Below are 20,818 nucleotides of genomic sequence, written 5' to 3' on the forward strand. Positions count from 1 at the left end.
GGTGAAATTGAGGGGGGATCGGGAAAATTTGGAGGGGGGATCGGGAAAATTTTGGTAGGAAAAAGGGGGGGGGGGGGTGGGCAAATTATTTACGCATGAACGTAGGAACGCAGCTAAAGTGAACAATGGACTTAGTAAACTGCATGATCGGTTATGCTTGAAATTTTTTCAATCTACTGGAATCAGTAATAAATGCGAATATCTAAAAAGAGCCTTCAATAAAACTATTACCGCGTAAATATAAATATATAATTTGAACCTAAATCACTGTTCAAAGAAAACCGTTTCCCACGCACAGATGTTGCACAGTTGGAAATCAATGAAATTTGTTTTGCATTCTTAACTTCTTTAATATTTTTTGATTATTTGAGGACTCTTAAAAAGGCTTTACCCAGCTATTTCTATCATTTTTAGATCTACCAGAAGCCCAAATAACCGAATATTCCTTATAGTTCTTGATTTGGCAAAGTCTTGAGTCAGAAGTTTGGAAAGTTTGGTTTGGCCGAAACTTTCCCACGGCCCAAGAAATACTTCATACTAAGATCTAAAGATATTACAAAAGCAGATATTTACTGATTTGATTAAAAATGCTAAATTAGATCAAAGTACAATAAGAATAAAAACATGTTATTCAAAAGAAAATTCGTTGAAATGAACTTGTTATCAGCCTTCGAAAACAAAAATCTAAAACTTTAATTTCGTTCATACTTATTGGGAATTTTGCAAATAAACATTATCAAGTTTAATTGAAATATCTGTTATATATTTTTTACCAAAAAAATGTTTAGAAAAGGGGATATGAGTAATTAAATATGAAGCAAAACATTTGTGCTAACCAATGCAAGGAGCGCGCTAAAGTATTTTCACCTACAAATCGCTCAGTTTTGTAAGCTAGCGGTGTTTTTAGATTCATTTCTGGAGGTAGTCTTGCTGACTAATTTTGGAATAACTGGAATTCAAGTAGTGAGTTTGAACTCAATTAATATAATTTGTACTGCGAACTCAGCCATCCATAGTATACGATCGGAATGATTTGTTTGTAAAAACAGTGAAGTAGAAATATGTATTCAAGCTAAATGAAAAGTACTAATATTTTTTTAGCTAAAAACTTGATTTCAAGGCATGTCTAGCTATAGCCAGTTCGTAGCTTTGAAGGGGTACGCAGTATTATGAAAAATACATTCAATTACAAAACAAAGCGAAAACTGAATGGAATTTAAACAACATTTATTCAAGCTAAATGAAAAGTACTAATTTTTTTTTTTTTAGCTAAAAACTTGATTTCAAGGCATGTCTAGCTATAGCCAGTTCGTAGCTTTGAAGGGGTACGCAGTATTATGAAAAATACATTCAATTACAAAACAAAGCGAATGGAATTTAAACAACATTTAAACTACATCAACAACAGAGATAATAACTCCATTCATGTGTGCACTTAGACTTTGATCTCTGGGTGAATTGACATTCACCTTGTTACTGAATTCATTCAAGCAGCGCTTAAGGTACTTCACGAAGTGATTTAAACAGAATTAAGTTTAGTCACCCCCTCCCCTTGTTATGAAAACAGTCATAACTTTGAGTCGAGAGGGTTTTTTTTATCCGTGACTAATATTAGACAAATAGAAGTTTATATAGAAATTATTGTCTCATTTTTGTCTCTAGCTGAAAGGATACTCTCGAAAAAAGTCAGTCCCTGCTAGATTTTTTCCAGAGTTCCTTTTAGCTAGAGACAAATGATTAATAATTTCTACCCTCCTAGCTGATAAGTAAATTAATTAATAGAAGTAGATAGATGAATCAGTAAGCCGTGTGGGATGGGCTCCGATATAAAATAAAACATGCGTCCACGGTTTCTAGTTGAGCTGGCTCATTTTTTACGCGACTTGAAGTTGTGAAAGGCTTGTATGGCACTCTTCTTCAGTCGTTATATGTAAGGCTCGTAATTTACCTATTACGCATACGAAGTCTCATTTCCATTGTTTTCTTTGGCGTCGATTCAGTAACTTTCATGGCGGCTGGGCTAAGTAAAATCACTCTAATGATAAAAAGGTAAATTATAGAAAACTAGCGCCCGAAACGTCAGTAAGTTTTTTCATCTTTTCACGGTGTATACCTTTTTATCATTACTGTTTCATTAGAAACACCGACGCAGCTCACACTAGATTTTAGCTAGTTATATCTTCTTAAAATCACTATAGTATTTTTTACCATTTACTCTTTAGAGCAATGTCGGGTCCACGGGGGGGGAGGGGAGTTGAAGGGATCCACAGAACCCCCCTTGAAGGTTTGATATTTTAGGTAATAGAAATATGTCTTATATAAATTTTAATAAAAAAATATTAGTAGTTTTGCGTTGGGTCGTGTTATTATAGCTTGGTCCGTTACTAGATAGTAAATTAGGTGATTAGAGCCAAAAATTTTTTGTCAAACATCGACTAAACAAAAGAGAATTATACACAGTTTAAGAAACGGAACCCCCCTTTGAAAAATCATGGATCTGCCACTGTAGAGGTAAATAGGATTGGATGAGCTACTACAAGTTACATCCTACGTGTGAGTAGCGAAAAAAGCCGCGGTTTTGAATTAAAACCAAAACATTAAATCTAAATTTAATTTAAAACTTGTTTGTATCTATATATTTCACCGGCTAGTTGGATTTGACTAATGCAATTAGACTTCTCGCCCACATGGCCTATGATGAGCTATTGTCTACATAATATTCATGCCGCGTATGTGCTGACTGTGTTGTTGCATGGGCAGTAGTGCATCTAGAAATTTGGAGGGGGTCCATATTGATATCACTAAGGATAAAAACATGCAATTTGGTCAATTTGTGACATAACATACGACCTTAAAGATGCTTTACCGAATTGAGTAGATTTTTTTAAACCGAAAAATTATCGAAAAAAAATTAAATGTAGTACACCTTTTGCTGTTCATTAACCGCAAAGGAATATTCATTGAAGTGAAGAAGCATTGTCATTAGAGCGAACAGGCATGCAATAGTGCGATGGAACGTTCATTAAGAAATTTAGCATTGAATTTGACAATCATGAATATGTTTGCGTGGATTCATTAACGTTTTTGAACTTTCATTAGCGTTTTAGTGCAGACAATAAACCACAACACACATTCAATACAGTGTTTTGGACATTTATTTACGCAATACAATATAAGGGTATTGTGCTTTTACGATTGTAGATTTTCAAAAACAAAAAAGGGAATTTATCATTGAATGTGTTCTCTATTTAAACATCTTGGACGATATGTTTGCATGTGATTGTACCATTGTATGCATTTCTGTGGATCTTCATAGGCACTCAAAAGACGCAAGTCTGACTCATTTGGAATTTGGTTTATTTGTTGAACCATTGCAATATCCAAAAAAGAGGGATTAAAAAACTCAGAACTGACTGATATTTATACCTAACGGCGCTTTATTTGTACGAAATCATATTCACGGCTTGTAAAAAAAAAAATGAAAAGACAGTTAAAATCTTACAATTCCTAGTGGAAAATATACTTATATTGTATTGCGTAAATAAATGTCCAAAACACTGTATTGAATGTGAATTAGATTTTAAAGTTGGAACGTCTAAAAATTTCAATGCCGGTTAATGTTTTACCGCATAAAAGACGAAATATTCAATATATCAAAAATCGCTCAAACCCTTTATCTTTTACTTATTCGCATAGTGAGGTTCTTTTGGCTATACGCGCTAACGCTATTTCCATTAATTCACCTCTACGGAACGTGCCCGATTTGTGTTTAAGGTTCGGCATTGTTTCGAATTAGAAAAACACTTTGAAATAATATTATTTTCAAAATCTTTATCACATGACCTTTAAAACGATATATAGTATTAGGGGGCTTTTGTTTAATGTGTTGCGTAGAGAGAGCTTAAGAGATACATACACCTGAAGGTCTCCAGTAACCTTAAAAAGTGTATGAAGCTAATAGGATGTAAAAATGTTATGTAAGAATGCATAGCGATAGAGCGAACAACATCTGAGGAATAGCTAATTTAATACAAAAAATATATCCCTAGACTATAGCCCTTCTATTTATAATAATAATAATAATAATAATAATAATAATAATAATAATTACTTAGAATGCAGAAAGCGGTATTAAGCTGCACAGTGAACGTTGCAAGAACATTTAAATTAATCACATCTTAAGGACATTTCAAACATTCCAAGTATTTAAACTGCATCTTAAGAACATTAATAATTGGTTTTAAGTGATTGTATATATTATTAATCCTGTCATGCTGGTAGGTTACGAAATTACGCCCTATCTAGCTTACCTAATTAGCATTCAAACGTGTTTACTGCTGATAATAATAATGATAATAGGGCATCCAGACGTTTACACTGCCTCATAATGATAATAATATATTAATTATTGATAATTTATCAAGTATTTTACAAAGTTCAATACTTTAAAATATTCTATTAAGAAATTTAATTATATAGAATTTAAATATATAAAATACAGATTACGAAATGTACAATGTTACAAAAAACATTGCCTCTGATGAAGATAGATAAATAAATATGACCCTTGTATGTAACGACTGAAGAAGAGGGGCCTTTCACAACTTCAAGTCGCGTAAAAAATGAGCCAACTCAACTAGAAACCGTGGACAGCTGTTTCGGCCTGTATTGGGCCTCGTCAGCATACAAGGCTCGTAATTTACCTATTACGCATGTTCTTATATGATTTTCGAACCCGTTCCACACGGCTTAACGCCTCATCTCTTAAATAAATATGATAAATTTGCTAATAGTCTCGATCCTACGCAGCCGGTATTAGTGTCGTCAATCAACGCTCACTTCCCTACAGGCTGCGTAGGAGAATAATTTGCTAAGTGCTAATTATAAATTATAACAATTACTATGGAAATAAATACGTTTTAGCATTAGATTTAAAGGAAACAAGGGGGTTGGAGTCTGTGATGGCTTGTGGGGTTATATTCCAGAGTCTGGGGGAGGGGGGGGGGGGGGGGGGGGAGGTGGCGAAGAAAGATCTCTAGTCGTATGTCTTACTGACTGTTTTAGGAGCAATTAATAGATTTTGATTGGCAGAGCGTAATGAGCGTGGAAGATTGTAGCGTTTAAGTAGTTCAGATATATATTCCGGAGCCAGATTGTTAAGTGCTTTGAAAACAGTTAGAAGTATCTTGTAATCGATGCGAGCTTTGACCGGGAGCCAGTGAAGATCAATTAAGACAGGAGTGATGGATACATATATTCCTGGTGCCGGTGACAAGTCTTGCAGCAGCGTTCTGAACTCGTTGGATTTTATCAATTTCTTCGCATGGCTAGGAAGGTCATTAAGAATACTGTTGCTGGATCTAACGAATCTAACGTGATTGGACCAGTGCAAACTAAAAGAAAATGTATGTGGATTTTCGGAGCAAACCTGCCTCACCGACTATTGATGGGTGTTTTTTTTTTTAAGTCACTGACACGATTTTATACATGACCCAAGACCCGCGCGGAAATGTACCAACTGGTAGTGATGCATTGCGGGTAACGTCGGATCGAATTGTATTGTGGGACCACTAGACTGCTATATGTTGCCTCGCTTTGAAGAATGTTGTTCAGTCTAGGGGAACTGGGACTGAATTGCCGAGCCATCACGACCAGGCCCGCAAGGGAAGCAGTTTTCATCCCACCTCACTTTGAAGTACTTTTAACAAACTGCGCACTTGCGTGAACAGCTTGACTCGTTCATATCTCACTATAATTTCTTCCATTTTTATCTTTTCCATTTCCTAAACTATTTTGATGAGAAAATGCTAAATTTTGAAAAGCAAATTTCACCCCTACTTACTGAATTTTGGGAGCCTTTCAAAACGCGTCCCACATGGAAAGGAATGACAATAAGTATTTAGCCATCAGTGACAGAATCGATACTTTGGGTCTGCTGGTCATAGCAAGGGGTTAATCATCTATGGTCTAGGGGCCGACTAACCTCTCCCTTAGGCTTCGGCCGAGATTCCTGATCAGTCTGTAAATCCAGGGATAGCGGTGTCGGGGTCGAAATCTCCGGCGTAGCCGTAAATGCCTCGCGCTGCCATACGACGGTTCAGCATTCGATGTCTGGAAGTATGGTCCTAGTTACAAACCTTTAAAAATCCTCAAAGACCAGTCTTTCTTTACATGATAATTACTGATCTTATCAAAATCCATTGTTTTCAGTCTGCATTATCCCAACGAATGCATAGAGGAAAATCAGACATATTGAGTTCATTCATTATTGGCTTTGTTTCTATGATAAACAAGCTAGAAAGAAAACAATTGGATTATGCTACGCCCTCAGCTGCCTGCATTATACCTACGAATGCTGCGTGCCTCAGTAATTATCTATTAATTCAGTGCAAGCAAGGGGTAAACTATGTTTATTAGCAGAAACTCTTTTGGTATTTCAGTTTCTGGCCACCTTTACGAACGTTATTTCAATAGTTTCCTACAACGTCACCAATCGAGAGTGGTGCAATAGTTTGCTGAAACGTCACCGAGCGACAGACTCCTGCGTTCCCGAAGATCGGATGAAAACTTTTTTCACCATTAAAAAAGCGACAATTCAATCAAACATGCAAAGACAATGTATACTGTTTAGATTTCAATACGATACACTCAATTGAAGAATTGTTGTCGGGTTCAGAAACATAGAACATAGAAGCTGAGACCGAAGTGGCACATGGGAAGTACGTTAATTAGATGCATGCTGTGAACGGCGACCCGTGGCATCATCCACTGTTTTTAATACGCGTTTGGCATTCTAAACCGACTGCATGGATGGCGCAAATGAATAAATTATAATATAATTATGCCATTTCGGTCTCAGCTTTTATGTTCTATGTTTCTGAACCCGACTATTTGGAACAGGAATGCAAGACTCTACTAAAGTTAAAATGAACATCCGAAATGAAAAGAGCACCTTGATATTAGCAAGAAGGCAAAGTTACAGCTCATAACATTTCACAAGGGGGAAATGGCATTAAATACGGACTCGAATATTTCATAAGGATTTGTATGGGAAAATGTGCTATAATCATGGACAAAAGTCATTGGGACACTTGAAAACTCAGCGCAAATTTTTAAAATATTGTCTTAATTTCCATAATTTCTCAATGTTTATACGCAATTTCATCTATGAAGTTCGTCCCCCCTACCCCCTCCCCCAATTCAATGTTGGTCAAAGCACACATCATCGCAAACCCGTTTGCCACAACATTGAATTGGGGGGGGGGGGGGGGGGGGTTGAAAATAACAATATTATGTAATTTTATGTTGCTGTCCCAATACTTTTGTCCAGGATTGTAGCTTACCATCCAGCACACTTTCCCATATAAATTCTAAAACCTCTTACTAATATAGAGGGGCTCTTTTCATTTCTGATCTTCATTTTCACACAACTTCTTTATTTAAGTGGGGTAGGGTCCTGTTGTTGCAAAAGGCCTATCACACTACTTGAATCTAACACCATAAACCAGTATTTACTCAACAAGGGATGTGGTAAAGCAGGGAGAAGGGAAACCAGCTGAAGCAGCCAAGAGTGGCTGCATTTAAACCACATTGAAACAAGATCTGATATTCAATGTGCAATAATTATAAGAAAAGAAAATAGAATTAGTGTCTAACATCTGAGAGACTAATATCTATTTCGTGGGTTTTAAAAACATTTTAAAAATAGTGGAGGTATTGCATACAGACGACTAGTAAGGTAGCACAACAAAATTGACTCTCGGGAATTAAATTCTTTCTAATGTAAAATGTTTGTATTGTTCTGGCCTTCATGATACTGCAAAACCCTGTTATGGACCACGTCACAAGCCCCTAACCCCAAAACTAAATAGCTGTGCCAAAATGAGCAATGAAAACAGTAACACCACCTAAATATTTGTAAGAAGCTAAGGCAAAGCTTTAATCCACAATGCAGGATAGAAGAGAAATTCCAACACCATTGAATATTTTATCAGAGTTTGCATGAAAAAATGCACTGGATGACAAAGCTGTTTTTTCTTTACAAATCCTTTATAAAATATTCAATTTTATATTTGTCACTCCTAATATTGATGATTCCTTTGATTACTTTGGGTTCATTGTGACACTGCTTGATTTATGGGGGGCAGAGGCATGTACTTTTTCAGCTAAATCACCAATAGACAATAAAACAATGGAACAATCTACCCGCTGAATTAGTCACAGTCCCAAATGTTAATGCATTTAAAAGTGGGGTCTGTAAATTAGAACACTAACTTTGATCCTGACCTACCCAAGCACTTAAGCCTCGAAGAGAGGGCGTGCTTGTAATTTGGTAAATGTAAATGACCCCTTACATGACTGTGACGTCAAAGCAGCTCAATTTGCAGGATAAAACAAAAGGATTTCAATCTTCTGAGAATTGGAAACCTATTGTTAGGTCCTTCAAATTGAGTTATTGAAGTCTATTGGGGTGTTTATAGTTCAACTTATATAAAAAGATAAAATAACAATTGAGTTCTAATTTGTTTTATTCTGCTTTGCCATAAGGTGTTTTACAATGGCCTAGTAGAAGGTATTTGGTCTCTTGGCCACAAATTTAGACTTAAACTGTGACTTGATCACACGATGAGGTAGAGGGAACTTCATCTTGTTATCCTGAGAGAAAACAAAGTATATGTAACAATAATGATTAATAACAATTTATATAATAATATTAATATTAATAACAACAACAATAATAATAAAATTTAATATATCGATGAAAAAGAAACCAATTTAGCTAAAGCTAATATTACATTGAACCATCATAAAGTAGTGTACAAACACTATAAGTGTGTAACATAAATAGAGTGCTCACACTAAATCCGTGAAACAAATACTAATTTTTAGCACTAAATAGTGATAATTAAACAATAGAAAACAAAGGATTCTGTATGAAATAGTACTAATTAGTACTAAATATTGTTCACAGATTTAGTGCATGCACTCTACCACTAAATACTGCTAAATTATGCTAATCCTATTGTTTTCTATTGTTTAATTAGCACTATTTACTACTAAATAGTGCAAAGTGTTGCACACTTTTAGTGTTTGTACTCTACATGTCTCTCATTTTTATGTTAAGCTTATGTTTCAGCCATAATTAGTCCCATGTGCCTCCCTTCCATTTCCCTTTCTTCCTTTTTCATTATGATTTTATAACCAATAAAAATAATCATTTCTTACAGTGAACAACTACAGTATAAGTACTGATTCACAGTTTGAGATATTATATTCCCACACACTGCCAGTGATACAATGTTTTAGTGCAGTTTTCGTATGACTGTGAAAAATTCACGGCACGAACACAGCCATGACACTGCAAGGGATACGCCAGACCAATCACATTGCACGGGAATTTACTCTCCATCCAATCAAATACCTGGACATGGTCACGCCAATGCCAGACCAATCACATTACGCATGAAAAAATCAGCCAATTAAAATTCTAGAAAGCATCATGGCACTGGGCTTTTTACAGTCATACAAAAACTGCTCTATGCATACAACTCTCAACTAACAAGTTGAACCTTGGTTAAGGAGACAAGGATCTTCCCTTTATTTTGTAGTAGTCCCACTCTAGCTGCTCAAATAACTACATGTAAAGTATAGCACTACTCTGGTAAATATTTGAAGATAATTATTTGCAAGACACATGGTTTCCTCATTGTGGCAAATAAAAAAAAATCATATCTTACATGAAGATATAGAAATATAGATAATTTATAGTGCTTGGGAACGAGGTTATTCCGGGCAAAAGACCCTTGGAATTAAATTCGGAAAAATTAATTTCCCACCTCCCAGCGAGGTCGGAAATTAATTTTTCCGAATTTAATTCCAAGGGTCTTTTGCCCGGAATAACCTCGTTCCCAAGCACTATAAATTATTTATATTTCTATATCTTCATGTATTTCATAAGTGCTACGCGGTCCACATATTCTCATCATCATATCTTACATGCATTTGCTTGACATGAGGTCGACGGCACTTGCTTGATGGTACAGTCTCTACTTTCATAATCTGAATAGAAGAACCCCTAGCACGATGTCTTGCTGCCATATCACGGTCTGGGAAAAAACATCACATATTTAAAATTTGGATTTCGTTTTTATTCACAACTTTCCATATCATATCACAAATGAGGGAGTGATATTAAATGGGAGACGAGTGAATAAAAATATCACGCTTTTGACATGCTTATTTTTACACATTTAGGGTTAATAAAAATACAAAATTTACAGTTTCCAGTTTACCGTGAAGTGATATCGTATAACTTCACTGATATGGTTTTTATTCATGGCTTTATCACACTAATGTCCAACTTAAATGTGTAATAAAAATGACCATTTCCAGGAGAGAGGAAAAAATCCTTGCCAAGAGCAAGTACCAGGGCTCTAAATAACTTCCAGTCAATTAAAAATGTTAGTTCAAAATTGGCACTCATCTGATAGATTACTCTTAGGCTGGTTCTCTTGGCCAGTCATATTGTCTGGTTGCATGTTGATTACCACTATTCCGTCTGATGTGCCAGGTCATAATGTCAGGCCATTGAGCAGGAATTATTTCAACCCTGAACCAATTTCAATTTTTTCTGTTTTAATGTTTTAATGTATAAATATCGCATCAACTCTTGGTACAACTCAACTATCTACTCAAGCTTATAATAATAATAATATTAGGCTTAGTACTCACAGCAAGCAGTAACAGCATCAGCAACAGTCAAGTCTCTGTACTCTCTGTACATGTTGTGGGTGCCACTTCTGGAGTCATACCTCAGCCACACACCAAAATTTTTAATTTGAAGAGGTTTCTTTTCAAAGATCTAGCAAAACAAAAATAACATCAGAATATCAAAATAGGGTTTGCTGACCAACACAAATTTATTTATTTCCAATAAAATGACTCTTTTACCCCTTCCCCCAATTTATTCCCCTATTCATAACTTTTTGCAAAGCTCATCGAACACCTTACATGTATTTGTTGTTATCTGACATCTTATGTGGGTAGCCTTACGTGTAGTGGGCTAACACATTCAATCAACACATGTTTTATATTCCATATCTGACAAGGTTTTCATTAACTTTTTTTTTAAATAATAGAAGATAATGAACTAGCTGGAGAGTCTTGGCAGCATTTTCCTTACAATTTTGAATTAATATGAGAAGATCATGGTAATTTTGCTCAGTTACCAAAGCATTTTCAGATCTCTGACCCTTAATAAAAACCCTTTCTGGGCAATCCTAAAAATGCTTCAACAGTGAAGTTCCATGGAAGTCATATTTTAGGGCAAAACAAACAGAAATTGTCTCCTTTGGCAAATGAAATCTCTTATCCTGCAAAAACGTCGTATACTTCACTGCCCCACCACATAACTGTCATGTAACCACTCTATGATCTTGTGTCACAAGAAGGTAGACTTGAGTTCTGTTAAGGAATTCCTAAATGATTCCATGAAAGAGGGGGTGAATGGGTCTAGGGATTAGCAGATTTTGCTAATCATTTAGTCCTGATAATGCATTGTTTTGGCCTGGATTTTGGTTTTTGCTCGTTATACAGTTCGGATCATGGATCTAAACCCTCTTCAAAAATGTTTTATGTCTTAATGCAATCCCATACAAGGCAACTTTCAAAATTATCGACAGATTTGAGTAATAATTTTAACGAATTGACGTGGATTTGCATACCCCTATTCAGCACCCCTCCCCCCCAATGAAAATGATCTGATCCAATCAAATGTATTTGGCCAGCTAAAAAATGGTTGTCCACTCAATGCAAGTAGCTAAGTTTATATATACCTCTTTACCTTGAAAGTAATATTTTGTACAATTCAGACCAGATCATTCTTAAGAGGAATGGTTTCTTTAACTGTCGCTCAGGAATATACATGAATATGGATACAACTCAAAGGATCTTCTTCTCAAGAGAATGAGAAACCATTTCACCCAAGGTAAAGAGGTCTACTAAAAACTCCTGCTAGCTGTGATAATCAAGTTTTGATTCTCTGTTGCTCACGCTTAGCCTTGATTGTGTGAAACATTAATTTGTTCCAATAAAAGTCCATGGGAATTAAATGTTTTTATAGCAATATTTTGATGCTGAAATAAGCCTAACACTGAGTAAGTGAGTCTGTGGACAACATACGAATTCACAAAAGGTCTATCCTTCACATTTGTATACTCAACTTCTAATATACTTACCTCTTGACAAGAAACAATTTCACCTTGTGATTTCTTCATTCTCTTTAACTGAGAAATGAAGTACCAAAACTTTGATCTTGCAACCACTTCATCTGGTGCAAAGATGCGCATCTTGTACAGAGGTGGGACTGTGACCTTTTTGGAGGGCATCTTACGCCCTATGACTTGGAATTCCCTCAGCTAAAGCAATCAAAAATTAAAAGAAGTCAAACCCAATTCATTATTTAAGTGTTCTTCATGTTTCTGCAATTCTGGTATTTTGTAATCATGCATATTTAGTCCTTTTTCAGATCCCCAAGCATGATTATAAAGCCCTAGATAAATGATGAAACATATTTACAGAAACATGTTTACTGTTCCCATGTTTCCCCAATGTTTCCAAGTTTAGCCACATGTGAAACATTGCTGCGTATGACAAATTTTGCTTCCAAGATGCAAAAAGTTTCTGCTGTTCAGTAGAAACATTTCCTTACTCCGTAAAAACCAACATGTGAGTTGAGTGTTGTATGTTGTAAATATAGAATGTAGTGGTAGTACATGTGGAACCTCACGGAAGAGCCCCAAACGGGGAATGGTGGTCGTAAAAATATATAGGGTTCATGCTTCCAAGTCACATGGAAACAATGTTTCCTTATTTAGCTATGAAAGTCAGCATTCTTAAAGTTTGTCTTTTAGCACCACTCACTATCTTTTCAAGTGTGCATACACTAACCAATGTTGAGTAAACATGTTTCCTGATGTTTCCTAACAGTTTTGCCACCTTTGAAAACATTTAAGGAAACACATTTTCTTATTTAGCCAGGGCCTAAGGATTTGCTAAGCTAGCTTATGAATGTGATAAAATTAATAGCTTTTAACGATAACTAATAATATAGTATGGTATTATTACATTAATATATTATTCATCAAATCTCAACTTAAATTTCAAAATAATGACTGTCATCCAACTAATTAAAATATAATGACTCATGTAGCTTATAAAACTAATATAACAAAAAAGATGGACTTATAAAGATCCAATATTGATAAAAATGTTTGAAACCCCACGTAAATTACTACTTTAAATTAATAAAATTTTTCAGTCATAAAAATTTGAAGTTCTCAGAATGAAAAGCAATGGATAATAATGGAAAAAACATCTTTTATTCTTATTTATGTTTATTTTGGAAGTCTATACTGAAGCATGAGGAAGAAAAATGTGAAATTTCAAAATGGAGGACACCGACAGACAAACCACGTTGAAATTTTAGAAAGACTTTTGACACCCCTAAAAATAGTTTTCAGCAAGTATTAATACTTCAAATCACAAGAATAGTGTTTATTTGTCGTATTTATTATATTTTGGAGTGATTTTGAAGGTTAGGGATAGGATAATATAGGATTTTTCTGTTCATTACCTGGCCTCGAACCTTCATCTTGAATAACACGCGGATAGAGAAAGAACAAGACGCTGCTGGGGGGGATTCCAGACCGCGCTGACCTATGGGATACTAAACACAGGAATCCCATGCATGCGACCATTGCACACTTCAGACTTTCGCGACTCTACAAAGGAAAAACAAAAAACTGTGTTTCTTGACATCCTTCTTGTCCAGTGCTTTTATTTGTATGTGGGAAAAGTATATGGACATTATTTTTTTACAGACTCCCGCTAGTTTACGAGAAGGCATAACGCTTTCCCTTTACAAAAGCTCTCATAATGTACACATGTACATACATAAAATACTTCAATCAAATTAATGCGATAAGACAATATATATTCTAAAAAAATATTTATGACATACTTTCTTTTATGCATTCTGTCATCGGCTTCCACGAAGGGGGGGGAGGAAGACCCCGGGCTAGACTCGATGAAATGTTGGGGAAAGTGGGGACTTAGCCTTAAATCCTTGCCCTAGTGGAGGAATAGTGGTAGATAGATAAAATCTTCTGAAACCCCCTGGAAGCATTAGAGTCTTTTGTAAAGAGCTGTTTTCAATAAAGTATTGGACTCTAAAGGTCTAAAAAAGCAAACGGAGGTACAAACTTCGCCCGGTACCCCCGCCCCCTTTCATAATGAAGTCCCCCTCCCCTCCCTCCCGGGAAACATCGTTTTTTGTTGGAGTTTATTTTGACTTTGATTTACGGGTATTGGGGTTGCTGTGTTAACCTACGCCGTTCGTAAACTGGGAACTAGTCATGCACAAAATGGCGGACACTGCAAGTCAGAAAGGTGAGCATTTTGAATTTAATCCTTTTAATTCACCATTTTCCATACATCGGTTCACTGGTCAAACACAAAGCGCTCAAGCAAGGCGCCAAGGTACTTTCCAAGGATTATTTAAATTTGAACCTTGTAACCTCGACTGAATGCTTTGTGTTTGAGCAGTGAACCGATGTATGGAAAATAGTGAACCTATAAACAAATCATATCATCCACTATTTTTGTTGCAAAATAAATAAAAAACATGAAAGAACAAAACTTAACATTTCTTGATATTGATAAGTTAAACAAAGCGATTTGTGGTGATAATCCTTTGTTTATGTTCATTGAGCATTAATGAGTGATCACGCACAAAACAATAGACCTCCTCAGTTCTGGACCGCTCGAGCGTAATGTTGTCCCATTTCAGACCACGTGTCATTCCCTTGAGGATGATATTCTTTGTTTAAGTTATAACCATATTCATGTGTCTTCTCATGTGCAACCGAGCGCAAACCATAAACAAAGAAATGATACTCTAGGGAATGAAATGTGGTCTGAAATGGGAAAACATTACGTCAGAGCCGAGGAAGTCTATTCAACTCCATAACAATTTTGCCCCAGTGCCTGGTGGAATATAGGGGCATTTTCTAACATATCTGGGGATACACAGATAGTTTTCCACTAGGCTCAAAGCAAAGTCCCCACATTTGTTCGGGGTCCCCCCCCCTCGTGGAAGCCATTGATAAGTGCATTATAGTTTCCTAACACGTGGACCTCTGTGTTAATGCCTCATGACAGGATGCGACTTACTCTACAACCACTCTGGATTGTTTTGCAAAACCGGCTTCAAAGTCGATATTATAATATGAAATTAGGAATAGCTAAATGATATGATGTGTACAAAATGATACTTTTGTGTCTCGTAAGTGTAGAATTTGAGGGTCGAAGCCACTGAAAACGAATAAAAGAAGACAAAGGAAAGCTCAACCTAGTATGACGACTCAATGCAGCCCTACAGACCACATCAAGGAAAGGAAATCTCCCCTTTTTGCCCGAAGATCGTACCATCAATCAAACCGTAACACCAACGTGCAAGACTTCTCTGTGGTGACTTACAATACTCTATCTGATGTTGCTTTGCTGAACAGTCCAAGTTATGATTACTGCGAGAAGAAGTTCAAGGAGAGATCTGCTGGGTCCCAATACAATACAGTACAATACAATTTTATTTGGCACCTTATACTAATAGTACATGAGTGTTTGATTCCAAATATATTATAGGTATATATATATATACTATGTATTAGATAATTTTCTTAATTCATTTTCACGTATCAGCATACATTGATGAATGTATGCTGATATGGCTCTTTGTAGAGACGCTGATTTTGAATTGATTAAGAACATAAAACGACTGTCAGCGCTCATATTGTTGAAATTAATGCTGGTGTTTTTTTCTATGAACTCTCTTAAGTCGTTTCTATGAGAGTTATATAGTGGACACCAAACTAGAAAGTGTTTTTCGTTTTCTACTCCCGACTTACACACTGGGCAAATCCTTTCATCGTAAATGAGATAAGGCCTCTTATACCTCCCCGTTTCTACTTCAAGCTTATGGTTACTAATTCTTAATTTTGTAAGCGCCACTCTGTGCTTAATATTGGTGACTTGACTTAAATATTCTTCAAAGTTATAATCCGTTTTGAACTGACGAAAGACTCTGAGTTTATTTTTATGTCTGTCGTCTTTCCTTTCATCATTGTGGAGATTACTCCATAAAATTTGCCTCTCAATGTCATATATTCTTTGGGTTATTATTTTTCCATATTCATACCATCTTGGAGAAAGTTCATTTTGTTTCATCCAAATTATCCCCAATCCGAGTTGTTCTAAAGTAGTTTTAATTTTTATGCTCCAAAAGGCTTTTTTAGTTTCATTTTTAATATCTTGGTAGACTTCGGCTGAAAGTTTTTTTGGGTGTAGTTCCGACTTTATAATTTTATGCCAGAATTTAAAGCTTCTACTGCATGCTTTGCATTTTAGCGGAAACCTTCCTAACTCAGCTCTGCATGCAAGGTTACTAGCATTCTTTGTCACCTTGAGGAGCATTTTGCAAAATTTCAAATGAACAAGTTCCATGGGCTCTTGGTCTTTGGTGCTTAATGTTTCGATACCCCATATCTCACTTGCGTATAGAAGTATTGGTGTAACAAGCGAGTCAAACAGTTTTATAGTTAATTTGATATTGGATGTGAAAAATTCACCCATTTGTTTTTTCATCTGAAATAGTGCCTTTAATGCAGCTTTTTTTAATTCTTGTTTTGCAAACGTAAAGTTTCCAAAGGTTGTAAAATTTAATCCTAAATATTTATATGATTTAACGTTTTCTAGTTTAGATTTGTTCAAATAGAATTGGAAGTTATTCATTGTCTTCCCTGTATTATTGAAAACCATCACTTTTGTCTTTGTTATATTAACTGTTAAGCCTGATTGTTCACAAAATTCCTCTAGCTTATCGAGATATTTCTGAAGCCCTTTAGCAGATTTAGAGAACAGAACCAGGTCATCTGCATATAAAAGAGTACTAATCGGTTTGCCATTCAACATTACATCATTGTTGTTACACGAATTTAATGAGTCAGGCAGATCGTGAAGATATAAATTAAATAACGTAGGGCTCAGCATACAGCCTTGTTTAACACCCATATAACAGGAAAATGTCGGAGAAATGTGTCCATTTACTTTGATTGCTGATTGATCAGTGGAGTACATCGATTGTATCACTCTTAGAAAATTTCCACTTATACCAACATTTTCAAGTTTTGCCATTAATTTTTTCCTTGGGATGCAGTCAAACGCTTTTTGAAAATCTACAAAGCAGGAAAAAAGGAAATTATTTTTCTTCCGTGGCTTACTTTTAACATATTTATCGATTACGGATTTCAGAATAAAAATACTATCTGTTGTTCCGTGCTTTTTTCTAAACCCACCCTGTTCCTGTTTAATTATATTATTCGTAGTTAGGTAATCATAGAGCCGTTTGTTAAGTATTGCCGTAAAAACTTTGCCAATTGCAGAAAGGAGTGTTATTCCACGGTAATTTTCAGCTTTCGTTGGATCGTCCTTTTTATGCAATGGAACAATATATCCTAGATTCCATGAACAGGGAAACTTTCCGTTGTCTAGGATTTTATTGAAAATTACCGTTAGGTGTCCTTTTAGTGCTTCCTTTCCCGTTATCAAGAGCTCATTTGGAATATTATCAGGGCCGGGAGCTTTATGTTTCTTTAGGTTACTTAGAACTTCATATACTTCTTGATCTGTAATGGAAAAATCTAATTCCCCTTGACTTTGCGACTGTTCTATGTCCCATGACATGAACTACTTCTGGAAGAGGTGAGATTAATTGTCCACTTTGTGGGGGGCTGGCAGATTTTTTAACCAACACTTAGGGGGTTGGGATAACAAAATATTGCATGGATTTTTTATTTACTAATATAACTCATCATTTTGCAATTATAAGAACCACTAAAAGCGTTTAAAAGGGGGAGAATTGTTACTGGAGAAAATTGCTGCACCCCCCCCCCCCCCCCCCCCACCCTCCCTCCACAAAGACCATCCATAATTTATAGTTTGGGAAGCCTATGTGTAATTTGACCAATTTAACCAACATATTTTCAGAACTCAGTATCCACATATACACCTAATTGAAAAAATGTAGTCAGGTTCAAGAAGATCATATCATCAAAGCTAAGACCAAAAAGGATCTTGGGTACTCCGAAATGTCTATTATATTTGCATATAGACATGTAAAAATGCACAGTAGAGCAAAGTTGATTGACCTAGATTAACAACATGCCAAAGCCATGATGCATAAAGTGTGCACAGGAAGGGAAAACTGCAATAGGCATGAAATTAGCATAATTGTTTGTCTTCCCATGCTCCCCTTTGGTCTTAGCTTTGATGATATAACCTTTTTTTGAACCCGACAACGTTTTTTCAATTAGGCGTATACTCGTCCACTAACTCATAAATTATGAATGCTTCCTTAAAGACTTGGTTTACAGTTTTTTCCCTTGTGTCCACAGCTAGAGTGGCTTAACAGTAACATTTTGTGTCTTCAAGAAGTAGATCCATCATATTTTGACAATCTTCTGCATCAAAGTCTTTCCAAACTTGGTTATGATGGTCATTTTGTAATCAACAAAGAAGATGGCATTGCAACATTTTATAAGACTGATATATTTGAGCTTGTGGTGCAAAAAGGAGCCAGTATCTTTGACAAGATGCGAGAAAACTGCAAAGAAAGTAACCAGGATGCCCTGATAGATCATCTAAATGTTCCTTCTAATGTTTTGATGATGGCATTGAGACACAAAGCAAGTAATAAGTTGCTCATAATAGGTAGGTTTATTCATGTACAGCCTAGAAATAAGCCCTTGAAACACAGAAGAAAAGACAAAAAAAAAAAAACACAACTCTGTCAAACAGGATTTTCATTAAGGGTCAGGGATCAGAGAATGTGGATAGAGGTAGCATCTCCAGACAACAGTCAGTAGATAGAGGCAGCATCTGTGGGGGGGGGGGGGGGGGAGCATTTAAGCATTGCATGTCTCCACACCACCCCTGTATAACAAATAATATGACTTGCTTTAACAATCATAATATTCTTAATTACAAACATCAAAACTGTTTTGTCCACTTTGCTCTTTATAGGGAATGTGCATATTGATTTTGACTGGTATGGACACTCAATAAGACAACTTCTAATAATTTGTTCAGCAAGTATGATTCTACATGAGTTCAAAGAGTCTTTAAAATCTGCTGACCAAAACCTGGATATTCCACACATTTTCTGTGGGGATTTCAACATAGAACCACAATTCCCTGCCTATAAATTGCTCAGCTCTGGCAGACTAGATAAAGATGATCTGGAAAAGCTAGAAACCACTGATTATATAAAATACTATGAAAGTATTTGGATACCACCACCAGAAACAAACAAGGTATAATCTTTCTTTTTTCATATACTAAGCAGGGGCGGATCCAGGATTTTGTTCAGGGAGGGGTGCTGCGCACAAAGTTAACCCAGGGAGAGGTGCACACCTTAGAATCAAAGGAAAAAAACAGTATTGGTTATCTTTGAAGTAGGGGTACAAAGTCGAACCAGGGAGGGGTGTACACCCCCTGCACCCCTCCCCTGGATCTGCCCCTGCTAAGCCAGAGCTGATGTGCATAATTAATTTTAATTTTTGTTTTAGATTTCAGAGAAAGAAAAGGCAATTTTGTGTCACTTAAACAAGTATTTTGTGAATCCTTTGAAAACAGTAAAAAGTTCATACAAAACAGTTCTGGTATGTAGTATCAAATTTGTTAACTATTCTCCTCTCCTCTCCTCTCCTCTCCTCTCCTCTCCTCTCCTCTCCTCTCCTCTCCTCTCCTCTCCTCTCCTCTCCTCTCCTCTCCTCTCCTCTCCTCTCCTCTCCTCTCACCCCTCCTCACCCATTCCTCTCCTCTCCTCTTTTACTCTGATAAGTTTGGGATTCTAATTTCAAATTCATTTTTACCTTATTTTAGGGTAGAGAACCAGAAGTAACCAATCACGAAGGTGGAAAGAACTACTGGATACTGGACTACCTGTGGTATTCCTCAGATTCCCTGTGTCCTACATGTGTATTGGATGTGGTACCACTCTCTCTAGTAAAAAGTGTAGTTGGTTTACCGAATGAGTTCTTCCCTTCAGATCACCTCTCTCTAAAAGCCTCTTATCATTTTGTAAATTAGAGAATTACAGTCAACTAATTACAGTCTCGAGTAATGTACAGCAACCAATCTGAGCAAGAGAAAATGAATTAAGAGAAGGAATTCGAAACTCTGGTATTCATGCTTGTAACCATGAATACCAGAGATTACTTTTTGTAGTTCATTTCAGGGGCGGATCCAGGAATTTGTTCAGGGAGGGGTGCACTGCACAAAGTTAACCCAGGGAGGGGTGCACCCCTTAGAATCAAAGGGAAAAAACATTATTTTGCATTGGTTATCTTCGAAGTAGGGGCACAGAGTTGAACCAGGGAGGGGTGCGCACCCCCTGCACCCCTCCCTTGGATCTGCCACTGCATTTTATCTTTCTTGGATTTGGAATATAAGCACCATTTGATACTATTTTAAGAATCACATTAGCCATTTCTTGTTTTTGTGCATGAGCGTACTGAGCCCTCTACACTGTTTGCTCACAATTTGTTTTCATTTAAGTAAAAGAAGTCATTAACAAAGATTTTTTAAGTGTTCGTACGAAAAGGGTTTTACATCTTTTATTATTGAAATAAAATTAGGCAAAGAAAGTGTAACACTTGCCAATCACAACTAATATAATAAACTTTTGACCCTTTAAGTTTTA

At 36.1% G+C, this 20,818-nt stretch overlaps 2 protein-coding genes across 3 annotated transcripts; one reads left to right on the top strand and one right to left on the bottom strand.

Moving 5' to 3' along the window:
• Nucleotides 1-8,510: 8,510 nt before the first annotated feature.
• LOC116301669 (large ribosomal subunit protein eL20) lies at nucleotides 8,511-13,706 on the bottom strand. Its single transcript, XM_031710759.2, has 5 exons — nucleotides 13,634-13,706; nucleotides 12,237-12,416; nucleotides 10,732-10,861; nucleotides 9,997-10,106; nucleotides 8,511-8,655 (listed from the first exon to the last, which is right to left on the bottom strand). The coding sequence occupies exons 1-5, from the start codon at nucleotides 13,649-13,651 to the stop codon at nucleotides 8,563-8,565; spliced, it is 531 nt and encodes a 176-aa protein (XP_031566619.1). The 5' UTR covers nucleotides 13,652-13,706; the 3' UTR covers nucleotides 8,511-8,562.
• A 701-nt stretch (nucleotides 13,707-14,407) lies between these two features.
• Nucleotides 14,408-20,812, top strand: LOC116301664 (uncharacterized). 2 transcript variants are annotated; one of them, XM_089032797.1, is made up of 6 exons: nucleotides 14,408-14,448; nucleotides 15,349-15,702; nucleotides 18,510-18,825; nucleotides 19,138-19,427; nucleotides 19,683-19,775; nucleotides 19,999-20,812. In XM_089032797.1, the coding sequence occupies exons 3-6, from the start codon at nucleotides 18,708-18,710 to the stop codon at nucleotides 20,203-20,205; spliced, it is 708 nt and encodes a 235-aa protein (XP_088888923.1). In that variant the 5' UTR covers nucleotides 14,408-14,448; nucleotides 15,349-15,702; nucleotides 18,510-18,707; the 3' UTR covers nucleotides 20,206-20,812. The 2 variants fall into 2 exon arrangements, with proteins under 2 accessions (XP_088888923.1, XP_088888922.1); XM_089032796.1 differs by having other exon boundaries at nucleotides 15,354-15,702.
• Nucleotides 20,813-20,818: the final 6 nt, after the last annotated feature.

The sequence above is a fragment of the Actinia tenebrosa genome, unplaced genomic scaffold, assembly GCF_029948245.1.
Source record: "Actinia tenebrosa isolate PJP-AT-01 unplaced genomic scaffold, QUT_ActTen_1.0 PGA_scaffold1__47_contigs__length_23844297, whole genome shotgun sequence".
NCBI lineage: Eukaryota > Metazoa > Cnidaria > Anthozoa > Actiniaria > Actiniidae > Actinia > Actinia tenebrosa.